The sequence below is a fragment of the Gracilinanus agilis genome, chromosome 4, assembly GCF_016433145.1.
Source record: "Gracilinanus agilis isolate LMUSP501 chromosome 4, AgileGrace, whole genome shotgun sequence".
NCBI classification, from domain to species: domain Eukaryota; kingdom Metazoa; phylum Chordata; class Mammalia; order Didelphimorphia; family Didelphidae; genus Gracilinanus; species Gracilinanus agilis.
In genome coordinates, this window is record NC_058133.1 from 381015452 (window position 1) to 381034733 (window position 19282).

General features: G+C 36.9%; 1 protein-coding gene across 2 annotated transcripts in view; it reads left to right on the plus strand.

The window, feature by feature from the left end:
- The window catches only part of NCOA7 (nuclear receptor coactivator 7), a 239440-nt gene extending 228403 nt beyond the window's left edge, over positions 1-11037 (plus strand). For both annotated transcript variants that reach the window (XM_044676919.1, XM_044676920.1), the window contains 5 exons: positions 3752-3877; positions 4571-4723; positions 7290-7385; positions 7785-7858; positions 8790-11037. In XM_044676919.1, the coding sequence (XP_044532854.1) occupies positions 3752-3877; positions 4571-4723; positions 7290-7385; positions 7785-7858; positions 8790-8925 (585 nt within the window). In that variant the 3' untranslated portion in view covers positions 8926-11037. The remainder of the gene's footprint in view (positions 1-3751; positions 3878-4570; positions 4724-7289; positions 7386-7784; positions 7859-8789) is intronic.
- Positions 11038-19282: the final 8245 nt, after the last annotated feature.

A 19282-nucleotide genomic window follows, 5' to 3' on the forward strand; every position in this document is an offset into this window, starting at 1 on the left:
TAGAACCACTAAAGTAGTTAAAAAGAACAAGTCTTTAATCAGGACAAGGAAGACAATGCTCTAATTGGCCCTACGCAGTCCTGTGCTAGGTACCGGACAGAGACAAAGCTTTGGAACTCTGGATAACAAATGGCTTTGGGAAAAAGCACCTCAAAAGGAGGTTTTCCAATGAGCCAAAGAACTTGGGATCCTATATACTTTTTGGAAAATCAAGGACAGGAAACTACACTGACTGATTACAAGCAGGCTTGAGGAAAGAGGCTGGGGTGGTACCAGGGAGTCTTCCAAGACACAATGAGAAAAACATCTAAGACATAAAAGGTGCTTGAGGTTTGAGTATTTCTGTCACTCCTATTTCCTATTCTGAATGCTTGGTGGTCCATCATTCAGAGTTCCCAAAGTACAGGGACAAAAGTGGGGATTCCATAAAACCAAGTTCAACAGATGTGTACCCCAAAAGTTAAAATGGGCTATATTTTAACTCCATTTAGTTCCAGCTATACCATTACTAGGCCTATACCCCAAAGAGATAAAAGAGGGAAATGATACACATGTACAAAAATATTTATATCAGCTTTTTTCATTGTAAATAAAAATTAGACACTAATGCTATGCCTTCCTTTTGGGAAATGGTTAAACAAATTGTTGTTGTATATGAATCTAAATAGATTATTATCATGCCATAAAAATTATTAAATAGACCTGATGATACAATGAAATCCTGAAAATAGAAGACTTCTGTAAACTAGTGCAGAGCAAAGTGAGCAGAAGTAGTACAACTTATATAATGATAGCATTATAAGGAAAAACAACTTTAGAGCTCTGATTAATGCAGTGATTAACCAAAAGGATGAAGATGAAACATTACACTCACCTCCTGACAGAGAGGAGAGTAACTTAAATCCAGAAAGAGATATGTTTTTGGATATGGTCAATGTGGGAATTTGTTTTATTGGACTATGTATTTATTGAAAACTTTATCTTTTAGACTTGGTTTTTATTCATTTAGGGAGAAAGGTTAGTGAGAGGGACAAATTAATTTTTTTAAATCAAAGCTAAATTTTTCCATTACTTTGCTCCCTAAATCTCTTTCTCCTTGAGTGTTTGCTATTTCTGTTGATAATATGCTGCTAACCCCATTTACTTATTATTATTATTTAGCTCATTTTTGGTTCTTCCCCCTAATTTACTTCTTATTCACCACCACTACCACCACCCACACCCCCAACATAGTAGTCACATCCTTTCTCTCAATTCCTACTACTTCCATCCTAGCACTAACACTCTTTTTTCCTAATAGGTCTTCTTGCCTCCACTTTCAGTTCCCTCCCATCATTCCTTGATACTTCTGGCAAAATAATACTTCTTTCGTGTTGATCTGGTCATGTCATTCTTCTGCTAAAAATCTTCCATTGCTCCCTGTTGGCTGTTGCAGGAAATTCTGATTATTGCCCTTGGATTTTGAGTCCCTTTTTATGCTTTTTGCTCTTAAGATTCTCTAGATAAAGAAAAATTATTCAATTGATAGATAACATCCTGTGCTAAGTCTTTCAACAATTCTAACTTAGAAATATCCCATCACCTCCTATTCTGAGACATACATGGAGTAGAGGTTGGTTATAACACTACACCTCATTCAGTAACTGTAATAACTTAGCAACCATCCACACTCTTTGACTATATCCACCCAAACAAAGTAGTCAATGTGTCCAAGGAAATACATTTTGATACCAAGAGTTAATAGAAATCAAGGTTGAGGGAGGGAAAAAGCATTGAGGATTATTTAGTCTAACCTCATTTCACAAATGAGAAAATTGGAACTCGGGATAAATGATTTGCCCATCTTTGACTCAGTTTGTGAGTTAAATCCCTAGTAAGAGACAGAGGTAGGAAACAAACCCTAGTGTTCAAATGCTAATGCTTTCAGTAGTTAAGGAAGGGAATCTGCCCACAGTTGCCATTCTATATGTAAGGGATTGACTGCTGATGGATTTTTTACATGGATTAGAGCATGACTTAAATTAGTAAAAGATTATTCAATTACCTTTAAAAGTTGTAACTTTTTAAATTCCACATAGTTAAAATATATGGTGTTTTTTTCTTAAATATAAATACAAAGGTCTCTTGTCTTCACATACCAGTCAAAATAAGACCATCTATTTCATGGATTGACCACATGGCCTAGCAGATAGAGAGCTAAACTTGAAACTAGAAAGACCTGAGTGCAAGTCCCATCCCTGACATAAATCAGCCGTTTTTTTCTGAACATGTTGCTTAAGGCAACTGTCTGGAAGCTCACAATAGGATGTAATCTTACAGGCAGAGATATTCTTTCTTTTAGCAGCTTTATATTTATCTCTCACGTGTTTAGTGCAGTGCCTGTCATGCAGTAATTTCTTTAAACATGCTTCCTAAGTTTATAATTTGTAGCAGAGGTGCTGATTTGACTTGGTAGAGCTGTCTATAACAGTGAAATCACAGATCCATTCCTTGTCGCTAGCTTTTCCTCATCCATGAAACACTGAAACTAAATGATCCCTAAACAATTTTCTATGACGAACTTCTAGGGTGAAGTTAGGAGAGACTTACTAAATGATGACAGTATTATGGTCATGTATCCTTTCTTGTCTATATTAAGAATTACTTAATACTATACCTTTTGGAGAGCTAAAGCATTCAAACTGTAAAATTAAAACGGTCATTTGCTAGTTTCTATTGTTATAAAATACTGTATAGATTTCCCCCCCACCCCCATAAACTTATCAGTTAAACAAGTTTTTAGTAAATACCTATTCTGTGGCAGGCATCATGCTAAGAGCTGAAAATACAAAAATAGACAGATAGATAGAGAGATAGAGAGATTCCCTGAACTCCTATCAGGAAAGACAACATGTAGATATATAAATACAAAAAAAGTAAATAAATTCAAGATAACTTGGGGTAAAGGAATTCCAAGTCATAAACATCAAGAACATAAGGTAATACTGCTAAATTCAGTAAATATGCACTGTAGCAAACTAACTATCATTAGTTTTTAATGTTCACATTAATCTAGTCTTCTGACTATAAATAGGGAAGAAATATTAGTAAAAATATTCATTGTGATCTTACTTCATTTTGTAACCTTTGTGCCTGGGTAAATTTGGAGCATTTTTTTAGCTAACTTAGTTTGAATTGATTGATCAAGCCTCTTCCTCAAACTTATGGAAACACTGTGAAAGACAGCTTTTATCAGTCTAAGTCTTGCTATAAATATTTGGTTCTGGGTTCTACATTTGAGGAAGGCCTTTGATAAGCTGGAGAGGGTCCAGAAAAGAATAGCCACTATGAAGAAGAGCCATGAGTTCATGCTATGGGCAGATCAATTGAAGGAACTAGTGATGTTTAGCTTGGAAAAGAAAAGGGGGCAGGAAGGGGAAGCAGATCCATATTCTGGAATTTGAAGCAGTCATGTGGAAGAAGGGTTAGGCTTTTTCTGATCTACCCTTGAGAGCAGAATCAGGAACAGTGTGTCAAAGTTGTAAAGACAAATTTAGGTCTTAAGAAAAAAACATCCAAACAATTATACTTCTCCAAAATAGAATAGGAGTGGTGGGAAATGGAGATTCTTCTCCCATTGGAGATCCTCAAGCAAAGGCTGGATGACCATTTGTGTATACATCATAGAAGGAATTGTTTCTGGGCATTGGTTGGATTAAAAGGACACTGAGGTCTTTTCCAACTTTGAAATTATACAATTTTGCTATTTCAGATAATCACTGTTGAAGAAGCCAAACGGAGAAAGAGTACTTGCAGTTATTATGAGGAGGAGGAAGATGAGTCCCTCCCTGTTTTAAAGCATCACAGTGCTCTCCTAGAGAATATGCACATAGAACAGGTAAGAATGATTATTGTTGTTGGAGAAGAAGTCAATGTTAAGGCATTTTTTAAAAAAATTGCATAGTCAGAATAGAAGTACTGTTGACATTCAAGCACAGAGAGCTGGTTTCTCTCTTTCATTTTCAGCCTGCTGAAACCCTACCCCATCCTTTAAAGCTCGGTCCTAATATCACCTCTTTCTGGGGGCCCACCTATTTCCTTCCAGCTAGAAATGATCTCCATTGCTTCTAAAAACATTTTAGCACTTAGTTTGCATCTTATACAATTATGCCAGTCTACTTTACATGGGTCTTATTTGTGTGTGTGTTAATATACTAGGCTTTGTAGTCAACGAAAAGTAGAAATAGATTGCCCCTGCAGGTAAAGCATTTACAGAGGTAACCACTATTGATAGTCAGAGAATCCTGAGAGGAAAATTACCCTCTGCACTGTGTCCTTGCTAGGATTCATTTACATAATTCTTCCTTTTCCTACTTCTTTTAGCTTTTGTGCCCCTCACAGTAGTGAAATCTTTCTCTCTCAAAAGATGGGAATTATGCTGATGGAATTTGAGTTTACTAAAATGAATTGCATTTTCATTCCTAATAAATATGGAAATTGTAGTAAACTAAAGTGTTTTGGGTTTTTAGAGAAACATGTCAAGGATTTATTTCATTTGTTTCTTTTATTTCATAATCTTTCCACTTCAAAGCTTGCTCGACGACTTCCAGCAAGGGTGCAAGGATATCCATGGAGACTAATATATAGTACTATAGAACATGGCACGAGCCTGAAAACTTTATACCGGAAATCTGCATCTCTTGATGGTCCTGTCCTTTTGGTCATCAAAGATATGGATAATCAGGTTAGAACTACTTATACTTATTTTTCGCCTCTTAAATCTTCAATGGAGAAGTTTATGTACTTTGTATCTGATTTCCTTAGGATGAATATAATACTTTCAAAGCCTTAAAATATAATACAGGATGGTTAAGCAAGCATAAAACGGCACTAAAATTTTTGGGACACTATTTAAAGATGAGTTCTTTTTATTTAGTACTTGCTTTCACTGTACCATAACCATCGCACTTAATAGCTCTTTCTACTGACACAGGAGTAAAGGAAGGGAAAGGGTTTTAGTAGCTGTTAACACTTATTGTTATCAACTCTAGTGAACAGTTTGATAGTAAAGATTATGTGTGTGTGTGTTTGTATATGTTTGCACATATGTGTGTAGGTGTATGTGTGTTTTTCTTTTAATTATTAAAAATATCATATTTTAATAGTTTAATATTACTAATAATGAATTAATCATTAATAATAATTATGTATTTTTAATTTTTAGTTGAGTTCCAAATTCTTTCTGTCCATTCTTCCCCTTCCCACTCATTAAAAAGGCAACCAATATGATATCAACAGAATTTATTTTTGAATATGTATATACTGTATACATCCATTCACTAAAATGAATTCTTAGGATTATTTTCCCTTCTACCTTCGTCTTTCATGTATTTTTTAAAAAATGGAAGGGGTATGAGTGTGGGTATTGAGGGTGGGAAGGATATATGTATGTATGTATGTATGTATGTATGTATATACATTTATTTATATATGTGGCGGGAGGGAGGGAAGGAAGGAGAAGGAGAGGAAGAGTAGTAGATGGAGACTGAGATTGGGATTTGGGGGAAGAGTGATAGAGAGAGGGATAGGAGGAGATTGAAGCAACCCTATGACAGGGTGAGACTTGAACCTATGTTCTTCATTTGTAAGCCAATTCTCTATCCATTATGCCACACTTTCTCCCCTGCTCCCACTCTCTCCTCATAAATATGCATATAACATATATATACACACACATATGGGGATATTAAGATAATAATAAGGATGGGCCGCCCCATGGTAGCCATAAAAATAAATGTAAAATAAGTATTATAGGACCTTTCTAAAATTACCTGCACTTGAGCTAATTGATGTCATTCTAAAGGTCTTATTGTCGGGCAGTTAGGTAGTACAGTGGGTAGAGTTCCAGGCCTGGAGTCAAGAGGACCTAGCTATGTACCCTGGGAAAGCAACTTAACCCCAGCTGCCCAGTCCTTGCCATTCTTCTCTCTTAGAAATGATACTAAGATAGTAGATGAGGATTTTTTTCCAAAGGTCTTCTTGTCCATATTTATTAAAATAATAGGAACACTTTATTCAGAGACATTTGCATACTCACACTAAACACCAATGTTAGTAAATAGAGATAAATTGTATTTTGTTTCTGCTAAAAGAGGCAAGCAATTAAAAAGGGAGTACTCAGATCATGGCTGTGCCGTTTCCTAATGTTACAACCTTTAGCACATCATGTCCCTCTAAGCTTTATATTCTTCATATGTAAAGTACAGAAATCACAACAGTAATAATAATAGTGCTTTAAAGTATGTAAAGTACTTTATTTCATTTATTTTGTTTGAGCCTCCTAACAACCTAGTAAGGGAGACACTGAAGGAATTTTTGCTGTTCTGCCACTGAAGAAAGCGTAACTCAGTGAGTCAATCCCAGTCATAGAGCTATTTAGTATAAGGACTAGTCTTAGAAACATAGGGTGCTGATTCAAAATGCACCATTCTTACTATGCCATGATTTTTCTCATATTAGAGTCTTGAATGCCAAATAAGAACTTTAAATACCTGCCTGTGTCCCTCCCCTGATCAAGAATCTTCAAAGACTCCCTATTGCCGCTAGAGAAATTAACAAACTTCTCAGCTTAGCATTTACAATCTTCCACAGTCTGGCTCCAAATCACTCATTTGGATTTATTTCACTTTATTTCCCCTTTTGGCCTTCTTGCTAATCCTAGAACTCAGTATTGTATCTTTTGCCTAGACTGCCCCCCAACATGACTAGCATGTATGTATATCTCCCTTGCCTCCACTCCTGAGAAGATTCATCTTCCCTTAAGGTTCAACCTGCTATCCTAAATGGGAATCCTCCCCTTATCTCCCACTAGTTTTTAGTATTTTTTTCTTCCTCAAATTATCTTGTATTTAGTTGTCATTTATATGTTACATCTCCCCATCCAGTAGATATAAGCTAAATGAAGCCAGGAACGTTTTTTATTCTTGATATCTCCCAGGCCTCACTGCTTCTTGAGTTAAAAAATTTTTTTAACTAACTTTTGTAAAATGCTCTATAAATGTTTAGGAATTACTGTTCTATGCAGGGAAAATCCTGGCCAGTCATACTATAAAATAAAGAGAAAGAACTTTGAACTGTCAAGCCTTTTAATCTAATGAGAGAATGAAAGTTGGAGCTGAGCTCTTACTTGCCAGCAGTTTGATCTGTCTGTATGGTGTAATGGAACATTTTTAGGAGGGGAAAAAAGAAGAAGACAACTCAGTTCTTTAGTTTTAAAAGTCAATTGAAAGTAATGTTTTATATTTTGACAGATTTTTGGAGCATATGCAACTCATCCGTTCAAGTTCAGTGACCATTACTACGGCACAGGAGAAACTTTCCTCTACACTTTCAGCCCAAATTTTAAGGTGACTACTTGAGAGAAAAATGTAATGTGAGGCTCCTATTTTTCCCAGGGGACACTGAAACAAACAGGTGTACTATAGATCAACTTGTGTAATCCTAGTTAACAACAGTATTAGTCAATGGGGCACAACTGCCAGACACATCAGTGGTACAACAATAACAAAGCCTGTGTTCCTGGAACCTGTAGTTGCCCATTGGTGGTCAGTGTTTCCCTGGAAGACATTCTCCATGCACATGATCTAGCCAAAGGAGTCAAGAGCATCTTCAAGCAAATGAGTTGTTTTTAACCTCCATCCTTACCTCCAAAAAACATGTTGACAACTGAGAAACAGTACTTGTTTCCCAAAAGATCCCTAAAATTACAAATATCTTCTTTTTTCTGTTCATTCTCCAAATTCTAGGTTTTCAAGTGGAGTGGAGAAAACTCTTATTTCATCAATGGAGATATAAGCTCTTTAGAACTTGGTGGTGGAGGGTAAGTTTTTTTAATATTTCATTTGTCATAAACAACCTTATTTTGATTCAAGTAACCAAAGTTTGGATGTCAAAAAGTTTTAGTCTTTATGTCAGATTAACTGAAAATTCTAGCTTTTCATATCGGCAAGAATCAAAGCTAAAATTACTTGTTGCTACAAGATTTTATTTTCATCATCCTTATAAATTAGGAACTTTGTAGGCTCCATTACAAACTTAATTAAAAAAGGGAGTTCCTTTTCCATTTGTTTTCAAACTTGATTATGGATTATTTTCCCTCCCTTTTTGAGGAGGGATCAAAGTTGTATTTTCATTAGTATATTGCCCAAACCACTAAAAGACTGTGACTTGTCTAAGGTCACACAGTCAGTATATGTAGTAGGTAGGAACCTGGATGTTTCTGACTCTACAAATGTTCTATCCCTTATGCCATCCTGCCTTTCTGTTAAATAAACAGCAGAAAAAAAATCAAGTGAGATAATTGGAGATTTATATTGTTATATAAAACTTAATGGTAAATAGAGACGTGATTTTTAAGCTATCCTTTATTGTTAATCATCAAGCTTTTTTAAAATGCCTACTATGTGCCAGCTACAATGCTAAAAAGGCAAAAATGAAACCCTCTAATTTTAGGAAGCTTGTATTCAATCAGGCAAAACAAAAATGACACATATAATTAAATGCAAAATATACGCAAAATAAGTTACTGGAAACTAGGGAGGGGGGGAGGCATTAGTTGCTAGAGGGAACTAGAAAGGTTTCAGGTAGGATGTGGCCCTTTGAACTGCCCTCTGAAGGAGGCTAAGGATTCTAAGATGCAGAGATAAGGAGTGTGTCTTAGAGATGGGAAAGATTCCATTCAAAGGCAGAGGTGGGTAATGGAATTTTTTTTTTCAGCTTGTGTTTTTTATTGTTTCAAACTTTCCTTCCAGGGGACGATTTGGTCTGTGGTTAGACGCTGACTTATATCATGGACGAAGCAACTCCTGCAGCACTTTCAATAATGATATCCTTTCGAAAAAGGAAGACTTCATAGTTCGAGATATAGAAGTGTGGACATTTGAATGAAATTCAGACTGCCTTAAAAATAAAAATTAAAAGACTGGATTCAATCAGCCTTCTTAAAACGAACTGGCTGGAAGATGAAATCCCAGCACAAGCTGCCTGGTAACATCCCATAATGCTTTCTTTTGGAAACCATCCCAGAGCATGACTCCATAATGGGAAGATTCTGAAAGCTACCTGGGAGAGGCAAAAAGTGAAGCTTGCAAAAGGAAAACTAGATTGTTGCTAGACTTTTTACTCCCACCTCCCTCAAACTCCTACTATAAAGAATCAGAGTGTTTATAGATGTATGGGTTGAAGGCTGTTTTTATTTTTGGTAACTGTGAACAAAGATACTGTGGAATTATATGTATAGTATATGCCTTGTGTATTTATATTGATTTGCATTACCCAAACCTAAAGCATCATATTGTTTGCCATGGAAAAAGTTTAACTTGTTTGGAAGAAATTCAAAATTCGCAGCACTTCAAGGGAAAGTGGGATTTTTTTTTTTAAAAAACAGTTTATTTATTGTTTTTCATACGTTGTCTGAAATTTATTTGCAATTTTTTCTTTTAATGTTTTAAATCTTGGTTTTAAAAGAATGCATAGATTTGTGTGCTATTTTGGCAACAAATTCATTTGTCTATATAGTTTTATATTGACTTTTTTCATTTTGCAGAGAAAATGTGTTTGTTTTTAATTTTGCCCTAATTATTCTAGGGATATTTTTTTCCAGCAGCATCTGACATAATACGTACATTCCTATTAGATAGAGTCATTGACTGACTAATTTTGAATTCTTTTTTAACTTCACTGTTGCCAACTTAACTATCTTAGGCCAACTTGTCATTTTTTCAGTGGAAGCAATAAATGCCTTCTAGCAAGGGACCAAGACATGTGCTCCTTCATTTGGAGAGGATGACAGAAACTGACTTGTTTATGAGACAAGGCCAGCTTTAGAAATTACAAGATAAAACAAAATTTTTGGCAGGGAAAATCCCTGCTTATCAGGAGAAGAAGAAAGTTCTTTAGCACTTAAAAACCACATATTTTTCATAGCAAAAGTTCCATTTTCTAGTCTGATCTACTGTCCCTCCCTTCCCCACCCCCATCTTTTTCATTAAGGAACAAGATTTCGCCTCTTAAAGAGAGAATTGGCTGACTTCTGGTTTCCTCTCATTTTTTCCTCCTTACATGAAAAGTTTAAAATTAGCCCAATGATCTTTGTTTTGAGACTTATTTCAGTTGCCAGAGGCAGTGCCAGGAGAAACCTCAGTGATTACATAAGAAACTAGATTTTTTTTTTAAAGGAAGAGTACGCTTTTTGGCACTGACCCCTTTTCTCATCATGAAAATACTTTCTTCATTTTGTCCTGACAAAAATCAAAGACTGTATTGTTGATCGATAAACTCTGATAAGTACCAAGGAATGAACTGACAAAAATAATTTCAAAATAACTCAAATTTAAGAATGGTTGATCATAAATTGAATATACTTAATTTTTTAAGTTAAAAAATTTTTGGTATATCTATGTGATATAAAAATACAATTTGGAATAGTAGTTTTAAGCTGGCAGCAAGTCTCCTTTAGGTGTCCTCTCATTTATAGACACTTGAAAGGGAACAAACCAAATGCCAAGTAGCCTCCTAGCAGACTGGTGAATCATTTGCTCCACATACATTCCATGCAATTTACAGCAGCTGCTATGAAATATGAAATCTGTAACTTGTGTGTACTTTTTTTTTTCTACTCAGATCCTATGCCTTCCACTTGAAAACCAGTAAAAACCAAATTCTGGCATATCTACTATAAACTAGGTCAGTAGCTACTCCTAGCATCATGTATGTTGGTGGAAGATATCAGAAATGCCTCATGATAATCACATGTGGTATTTTTGCCATTTGCAAACCACCCACTGGTAAGCAAAACATTAACATATTGCACATGTTTTACTCTTGTTACCTACAGTTTATCCCATGATACTGTATTTGCCAGTGCATACTCAAACACTGTGTTCTCTATATAAAACAGTATTGTTCAATCAAAACTTTGTGACCCTTCATCTATGAATATTGAATATATGTAATGCAGTGCTATCCCAATATTTTCAATAAAGGACTTTATGCATTCAGCGTGGCATTCACTATACTTGAAAATCTTTCCAAAGTCTATTTCCTCCAGAAGAAGTTACCATTAGTTTATTTTTTTTATTTTCATTTTTATTAGGCAAAACATACTTCCATATTGGTCAGTATTGTAATAGCACCCTCATATAAAACCAAAACCCCAAAATAAAAGCTTAAATACACTGATGTGAAAGATAGTAAGCTTTGATCTGCATCCATCCCTCTCCAATAATTCTTTCTCTGGAGGTGGATAGCATTCCCTGTCATGAGTCTTTCAGGATTGTTCCTGATCATTGCATTGCTGAGAGTAGCCAAGTTTTCACAGTTCATCATCCTACAATATTGTTGTTACTATGTACAGTATTCTCCTTGTTCTGCTTATTTTGCTCTGCCTCAGTTCATGCAGATCTTTCAAGCTTTTTTATGAAATTATCTTACTTATTATTTCTTATAGCACAAAAGTAATCCATCACCAACATATACCACAATTTCTTCAGTCATTCCCCAATTGATGAACATCCCGTCAATTTCCAATTCTTTGCCACTATAAAAAGAACCACTATAAATTTTTTGTACAAGTAGATATTCTCCCCTTTTTTGTTATCTCTTTGGGATATAAACTCAGTAGTAATCATTGATTTAAATGAAAGCCATTACATAACCTGACCTAAGCAAGATACAGTGAAGCAAAGTTAACACCCAAGTCTATGTTTTTATTCTGGAATTCCCCCATTACTTTTGATCTCTAGGATTACTACCTCCATTCTAATCAATATTTTCTAGTTTTTATTTAGGACCGTGATATTCTTCCCCCTTTCTTTTGCCCTTTTTTTTTGCTATTTCTTCTCTATCTCCTTCACAAACTTTCCATATATTATCCCATGCACTGGTGGTGAATGGTCCCTAGCACTCCATCTCTTTTTTCTTTCTTTCTTTAAATTCAGTATTGATTCATTCTAAACATTGTGTGAAGGGACACCCCCACCCCCTGCTTCCAGGATCATGTCCTGGGGTCATCCCAGTACTACTAGAGCTACATCATATCAGTGTGCTCCAGCGTGGGTCATAGGACAGTGACCTAGGCACATTGACCTGGAAAGGACCAGGTTAGGATCCTGGAGTAAAGGAGAAGATATAAAAGAGGGGGTTCCAGGAAGTGGTCTCTCTATTTACTTGGGCGCGCGTTGAAAGGGAGGTAGCTGAGAGAGCCATGTGGAAAAGCACTCAAATGGCTAATTAGAAATAGGCTTTTCTCTATATCTGTCTGCATTCTCTTATTCAAATAAAGAATAATAAACTTTATGGAAATTAAAGACTGGAGTTTAATTTAGTCTTAACATTAAGTACCTACCATATGTCAGGCACTGTGCTAAGTGCCAAGAACATAAAAAAAGACAATCTAAAGGAGACAAGCAGCAAACAGATATGTACAAGCTATAAATATTAAATAATTTAAAAGAGAAGAGGCATTTGAATTGATTTAAGAAAGCTTTCCACTATAAGATAGGATTTCAGGTAAGACTTAGAGAAATCAAAGAAATCAAAGAGCCATTAGGTGGAAATGAAGAAATAAAGAATTCCAGGTTTGAGAGGGCAGAGAGAGGGGAAAAGCCGGAAAAAAATCCCAAAGCTGAGAGAGAGTGTCTTGTTCATGAAACAGCCAGGAGGTCAGGATCAAGGTGTATATGGTGAAAAGTAAAGTATACAAAGATTGGAAAGGTAGGATGGGGCTAGGTTAGGCAGGGCTTTGAATACTAAACGAAGATTTTGTTTCTAATGCTGATACCTTTTGAATCTGCATTAAGTTTCTGGAGTTAATTGAATAAGGGAGTTGACATGGTTGGACCTGTACTTTAGGAAAATCACTTCATGGCTGAAAAGAGGATGAATTGGAGTGGGGAGAGACTTGAGGCAGGCAGATCCACTAGCAAGCTATTGAAATTAGTCTGAGCATGAGGTGATGAGGGCCTGCACCAGAGAGATAGCACTGTCAAGAGGAAAGAAAGAATTATATTTAAGAAATGTTGTGAAGGTGAAATTGAAAGACATTGGCAATAGATTGCATATGACTAGTGGAGATAGTGAGGTCAGGATGGCACCTAGGCAATAAATCTGAGGGACTAAGAGGATGGTACTGCTGTTATAGAAATAAAGGGTACAAGGGAGATATAGATGTATAATAATGGTGATGATGTGTGTCTGTCTAATCTCAGCTGCAGTTGGTGAGAGGAACACCTACTTCTATTACCCTGGCTGCTGCTGTAAGTTATCTCCTTCTCTCTAATAGGTTTGGTCAATAACCTGTTAGGGATTCTTTAACAGCTATCCAAGTAGGGGCCCCTGAGAGGTTAGATAGATGAGTAACCTCTCCAGGCCCAACCTGGGGTTAGATAAATTGGTATTGGGCTATTGATCTGCCTTGGGTAATGTTCAGGATCTGACTGCATTTGACTCTCTTCCCAAGAGCCATTACAGAAAGACCACTCAGGAAGGTACTTGTTGAACACTTTTATCTATAAGTAGGGAAAGGATAACAAGGTCAAGGATTGGGAATTAGAAACCCTATTGATCTATCATCTATTAGACTAATTAACAATCAAGACTGGAGGCTATTGATCAGGTGGAGGCTTGAGATTTCACCCTCACCCTTTATCTCAGGCTGGATCTGGCCACAGCCAAGCCAGAGAATAGGGAAGGCTATTGATGGTCTTTATTCTCTCAGCTCTCTCACTACTAATGTTGATGATTCACTAGCTCTCACAGTCTATCAGGAAATACATTCAGGCTTATTCCTACACTCTTCTTCTTAAACCACCTTTTCCACCCTTCAAAACCACCCACTCCCAGATTGAACCACAGAGGTTGGCAGAGATCTGTGATCTCCAGTTCTCAGTCTCTGAGTCCAGAGATGTCTCAGTCCAGAGACTTCCCCCCTAAAGTGGCTGTGAGGGGTATATATATATATATATATATATATATATATATATATATATATATATATATATATATGGTAAGGCCAACCAATGTTTGCCCCTGGCTCACGGCACCTGGGAACATTCTGAGTCTCTCAACTGCCATCCCTGTCAGTCAAGATGGTATCCATCTCTTCCCAAATTATTGACTATAACACTGCCCACAATAGTAACAGGGAAGTTAAGAGGCAATTGGAGGGAGGGAGGAGAAGGTTATGGGTGAAAGATAATGAGTTCAGTTTGGAACATGCTTTAAGATATCTACTGGATATCCAATTCGAGATGTCTGAAAGGCAGTTGAAGATTAGAGATTAGAGGTCAGCAGAGAGATTAGGACAAGATAAATAGATTTGAGAACCATCAGCATAAAGATGATAATTAAGGCCATGGGAGTTTGTGAGGTGAGTGCAAGAACATAAAAAGAAAAGAGAAGAGGACCCAGGACAGAACCCTCTAACCTACAGTTAGAGATGGAATCTGGACAATGATCCAACAAAGTAGACTGAGAAAGAGCAGTCTGATAGGTAAGAAGAAAACCAGGAAAAAAGTAGTGTCCTGAAAACCTAAAGAGAAAAGACTATCAAGAAGAGAATGATCAACAGTGCCAAAGGCTGCAGAGGGCTAAGGAGAAAGAGGATTGAGAAAAGGCCATTAAGAATTCAATGGTAATTTTGGAGAAAAGTTTCAGTGGAATGATGAAGTCAGAAGATTGATTGTAAGGAGTTAAGGAGAGAAAATAAAGGTATCTATCGTAGACAACTTTTTTCAAGGATTTTAGCTACAAAAAGCAAAAGAGATGTAGGAAAATTGTTAGCAAGGATGGAAGGACCAAGTGAGGGATTTTTACAGAATGGGGGATACATAGACATGTTTGTAGACAGTGGGGAATGAGTCGGTAGAGAGGGAGAGATTGCAAATAAGTGATAGAGGGGATAGCTAGGTGACTTACTGGATTGAAAGCCAGGCCTAGAGACAGGAGGTCCTGGGTTCAAGTTTGGCCTCAGACACTTCCTAACTGTGGAACCCTGGACAAATCAGTTAACTCCCATTGCCTAGCCATTACTGCTTTTCTGCCTTGGAATCAATATCGTGTATTGATTCCAAGATGGAAAGTAAGGGTTTAAGAAAAGAAGTGATAGAGAGGCGATGACAGAGGGGACAAACTATTGAAGGAAATGAGATTAAATGGAATCACTTGCATACATAATGGGGTTAGCCTTGGTAAGTAAGACCACTTTTTCACATGAAACAGGTAAGAAGGAAGAGACTGGCAGAAGGCATAGTCCTCAGCTAAGAAAGTAAGAGGACGAGAAGCAGCCATGGGAGGTTGGAGGAGGGACAAAAAGGGTTTGTAAGAGCTGCTGTGGAGAATGGGATAGTGTTGATAAAGGAAGTAGAAGTTTGCCTAGTAGCAGTGAGGACCCAGTTAAGATTGTATATTTAATATAAATTTATATTGGACCCAATCAAAATGGTCACATGATTTCCTCTACCTTCATCCCATAGCACATAGGAGCAAAGTCAGAGGATGGAGGGAGGGAATCACTCAGGGTTAAAGTTTGGCCAATTATAATTGGTGACATGATCGGGGTAGGGAAACCTTTCTTCTCCTGTTGGTATGCTATTATCTTTTATGGTATTTCATGTCCAGAATCATATTTTCTGGGACAGCAAGGTCAAGACTCTGTTTTTCTATGTGTTCCTCTGGACAGATGTAGGAAAATACAAGCTGGAACTTAGTAGGACAGTTTGGGAGGGGAAGACATCAGAATGAGCAAATATACTTTGTTTCAGAGTGAACCTTGGGGATGTTTCTATGCATTTTCCAGTTTATAGTGTATCCAACCATGTGACTTGGTCCTCTATCAGACTGACACCGAGAGCACTAAGGTTGATTGAGGGTAGCCTGTAAAATTGCTTGCCACCATTTGAAGTTTGCTTAGTAGTAACTGATTTTAATAACTGAGAGGGAAAAGCTTAGTTTGGGGAAAGGTCCTCACTACAACTGGAGAGGCTATGCAGCTAAGGTAGAGATAGGGGATACCTCACTACCTCAAGTCTACCCTAATCACAGGAAAACTTAGAAAACTGTTTTTTGGACTGCTTCCCTATGATCAAGGTCATTGATCTGATGCTATGCCAATACAGTTCACCAACACCCTCAAAATTCTCCACATAGTTTTTGTTCCTTCTCTTGTCAACCCCTACAACTCCCAACTATATTCTACTTCACCATGCAAATGCAGTCATGCTGTATGCTGAAGCAAGGAATAGAAGAGTCAGAGGGTTCAAAACGCAAATATAAATGGTCCAAAGTAACATGGGAAACATAATGGTTAAAGACCAAAAGGATAAACTAAGAGTCAGTCTTTCATTTTCAGTATTCTATTGAGCCCGAGTCTCACTGAATCTAAGGGAGGGCACATGGTGGAGGAAGAGGAGTATACAAGGTGGATGATGTCAGAGGTTCTTAACCTGAAGTCTGTCTGATTTTAAAAAAGCAAACGTTTTATAACAACGTAATTGGTTTTGTTTGTAATCCTCTGTAATTTTTTTGCACTTAAAAATATTATTCTGAGAAGGGATCCAGGCTTCATCATGGAACCCAGGATACTGATAACCTCTACCCTAGAGATCTTCCTACTGCACTTTGTGTACCTGCAGGACATCTCTTCACTTCCAGACTCAATGGTTGGAGAAAAGGCTTTGAAGACACTTTCCCTTACAAAGACCCTTATTTTGCCAGTTAAGTGGGGGTCATTTAAGTCTGGGTCAGCTTTTGCAAGCCGGTGGTATACTTGTAAGCAAATACCCCACCAGACTGTTAAAAACTAGACTTTTTCTTTATCAATATGGAACCATTCAAATGCTATGCAACTCTAAAGGAGGAAAAATATTTGGAGGATCATTTTCTTTTCTGTGATTTGCACCATATGCCTCTCATAGGTTACCTTCTGGCCCAAAAGTCTGTAGCTTCTTTTCTCCAAAGACTGCAACATCAATTTCTCTGTATATGCTATCCTCTCTAAGCTGGAGGAAGGATGTCCTTTCCCCCAATACACACATGATTTCGGGGAGAGAAACTGGAGGGAGAAAGGATCTTTTCTTCTGAGGAACCCTTTCAACTCTGAGGAATTCCTTAAACTGACTAATTCTTCTTTGTTCTGTCCTCTAGAGTAATGGTCTATATTTTGATGTCACACTCATATAAGTAATAAAATTTTGAGCACATACACACACAGCTTTATTATTTTATACTATTATACTATATAATAATTATACATTATTATTGGATATTAGATATTAGTATTATATTGATTGTATCAATACTGTATACTAGATACTAATAAATATACCTATATACTGGATTTCTCATATCAAGAAAAAATAAACACATACACACAAAAAAACATGTCCAGGATGAAGTTTGACCAGAAAAGCCATGTACGTTAGATGCCATGTATTTCCTGAGGCCAGCATGAGGGAGTAGACAGGTTAAAACAGTCTGATTTGGGTCACTAGAGCATACAGATAAACTGCTCCATTTTGTACATCCATTGAGTTATCAGCAACTTCAGCTCTACAGCCCCTCAGCAAAGTCACACTGGACAGCACAGTAGCCACCCTCCCCCCAAAAAGCTTCCACAAAGAACCAGAGTCAGAAATGATGGCTTTGAACATGCTTTATGGGTAAGTTGGCTAATGCTATAGGATGTAAGGTACCTGATGGTAGGCACCTGTTTTAATTTTGTCTTTGTATACACTGTGCCTGGCACATAGTAAATGAGCAATAAATGTTTGTTAAACTGAGTTGATATATGTGTATACATATATGTATATGTATGTCATGTCATATATATATGATATATATATAACACATTTTACACATATAAATATTTATATTCATAATATACATTTTATATGTTTACATCATCAGTATAACATATATTATGTACTCATATGTTATATGGTTTATATTATATATATATATATATTTTTTTTTTATATATATAGAAAATGTGTGTGTGTGTCCTTTTCACCACTATACATACTCCTTACCTGTATTCATCTATTGGGAAACAAGTGACTATGAATGCCAAGGAATAATGAGTGTATATCCTGTTCCTAATGGACAGCCTTATGAGAAATAACATTAGCAGGGACAAATAAAAACATACCCTTAGTCTGAATAGGCTCTATATGGTTTCTATTTTTTTTTTTTAACGTTATGCCTTTCGGCCATCTGTGTTGGTGACTATTCCACCACCATTCCCTGCCCCCTGATCACATGCTTTCAATTCCCAAGAATTATTATTTTGAAGCCACTCTGGGATTTCTGCCTTGTCATAAAAACTATTGAGTCCAACTTTCCAAGAAGGTGATTTTCATTAGAATACGAAGAATAACAGAAGGGGGGAGAAGGAACCTTTGGTGACTAAGGGGAGAGCAGGATCAGGAAAAACAAGGCTATCGCCCCAGGTCACATCTTTACCTTTCACAAGTCCTTCTTCCTTCTCACAGATGAGACATAACTAGATCTCTTCTGCTGCTGCCTATCAAGCTGGTGTCTACATTTCCTGGCCAAAAAAAGTTGGTGCATCAAAACTTAATCTTACAGAACTGCCCATGGGGTCGGTCACTTCTCATCTGCCAATGATACCCTACAAATTCAGGTGCTTTTCTGAGAAGATGAAGGGTGAAAATGAAATGTCTGCCAAAATTCCTGACATAAATCAGAAGGAACTGAGATATACATATGCCCCCCTGCCCTGAAGCCCTCTCTTACTTTTAAAAATGAGTGTAAGTATTCCCTATATCCCCACTTCTGGCACTTGAAATTCCCATAGGGAATAAATTTGGTTTAGCCAGACTAAGTTGGTTTAGCTAGACTTTCCTTCCTCTTCATGACCAACCTCATGATGATAGACTGGATAACAGATAAAAATTACATGTAATAAAGCTTTCAGATCTCCAGGTACTCACTTCTTATTCAACCTACACTCCACACTCCCATACAACATCACCCAAGAAAATACTAAGAGCTTGGGCCTTATGCCAGGTCCTATCCATCATGATTTCAGCTTGTCCTCCTACTATCCTTTCTTCTCTAAAGATGAAACACTGTTTTGGGCACTCAATTCAGAGAATTTCTGACTTGAGGGAAATAAAGATGCTGACTTTTCAAAGCTAGACTTTTTTAAGGCATTAGGCCTTATTAAAATGGACACAGATCACTCTCGTTCAGAAATGGCTAGGGCTATGGCCTCAAATGTCCACTA